This window comes from Eimeria tenella, genomic scaffold, assembly GCF_000499545.2.
Source record: "Eimeria tenella Houghton genomic scaffold, Eth_scaff3296, whole genome shotgun sequence".
In the NCBI taxonomy this organism is placed as follows: domain Eukaryota; phylum Apicomplexa; class Conoidasida; order Eucoccidiorida; family Eimeriidae; genus Eimeria; species Eimeria tenella.
Window position 1 is genome coordinate 498 of NW_013543119.1, and position 715 is coordinate 1,212.

The 715-nt window shown below is 47.1% G+C and overlaps 1 protein-coding gene across 1 annotated transcript in view; it reads left to right on the top strand.

Moving 5' to 3' along the window:
• The window catches only part of ETH_00041675 (uncharacterized protein), a gene marked incomplete at both ends in the record, with an annotated part of 472 nt that extends 349 nt beyond the window's left edge, over positions 1-123 (top strand). Inside the window, one exon of the mRNA XM_013376254.1 lies at positions 1-123. Within this exon, the coding sequence (XP_013231708.1) occupies positions 1-123 (123 nt within the window).
• Between the last annotated feature and the right edge of the window lie 592 nt (positions 124-715).

A 715-nucleotide genomic window follows, 5' to 3' on the forward strand; every position in this document is an offset into this window, starting at 1 on the left:
CAGCAGCAGCAGCAGCAGCAGCAGCAGTAGCAGCAGCAGCACTGTCTCCCTTGCTGCAGCGCAGCAAGCCATGCAGCACCCCAACCAGGCCGTGCGAAAGCGAGCTCTGGAAGTCATTGACAAGTAAACCCTAAACCCTAAACCCTAAACCCTGATGTCGCCGACAAATTTGGCGAAGTGTAGACTCCGCCATGACTCTTCGCCTGGAGCTGCGGGGCACCGGGTCTTCTCTGCTACCTGCTCTGCTTCGAGGATCTAGGGTTTAGGGTTTAGGGTTTAGGGTTTAGGGTTTAGGGTTTGGGCTGCAGAGGCATTAGAGAGCAGCGGCTAGACGTGCTCGCTGCTGTTTCTTTTAATGCTGTTGCTGGGGCCTGGGCCATAGACAACAAGCAGCGCAAGTACCCAGTAAGCCTAAACCCTAAACCCTAAACCCTAAACCCTAAACCCTAAACCACTGAGAGCATGCGCAGCCATTTTCAAATGCGCTGTCTATTCTCTCTCTCTCCTTTTGTTTTTTTTGTTTTCTTTTTTGTTTTTTTTTCTTTTCCTGTTTAATCCTTTTTTCTTGTTTTTGTCTCTTTTTGTTTTCTTTTTATTTTTTTCCTTTTCTTTTTTTTCCTTTCTCCCTTTCTTTTTTTGTCTCCTCTTTTCCCTCCTTCCTTCTCCATTTTGTCTTTTTTGTCTCCAAACCCTCACAAACCCTCAGAAACCCTCG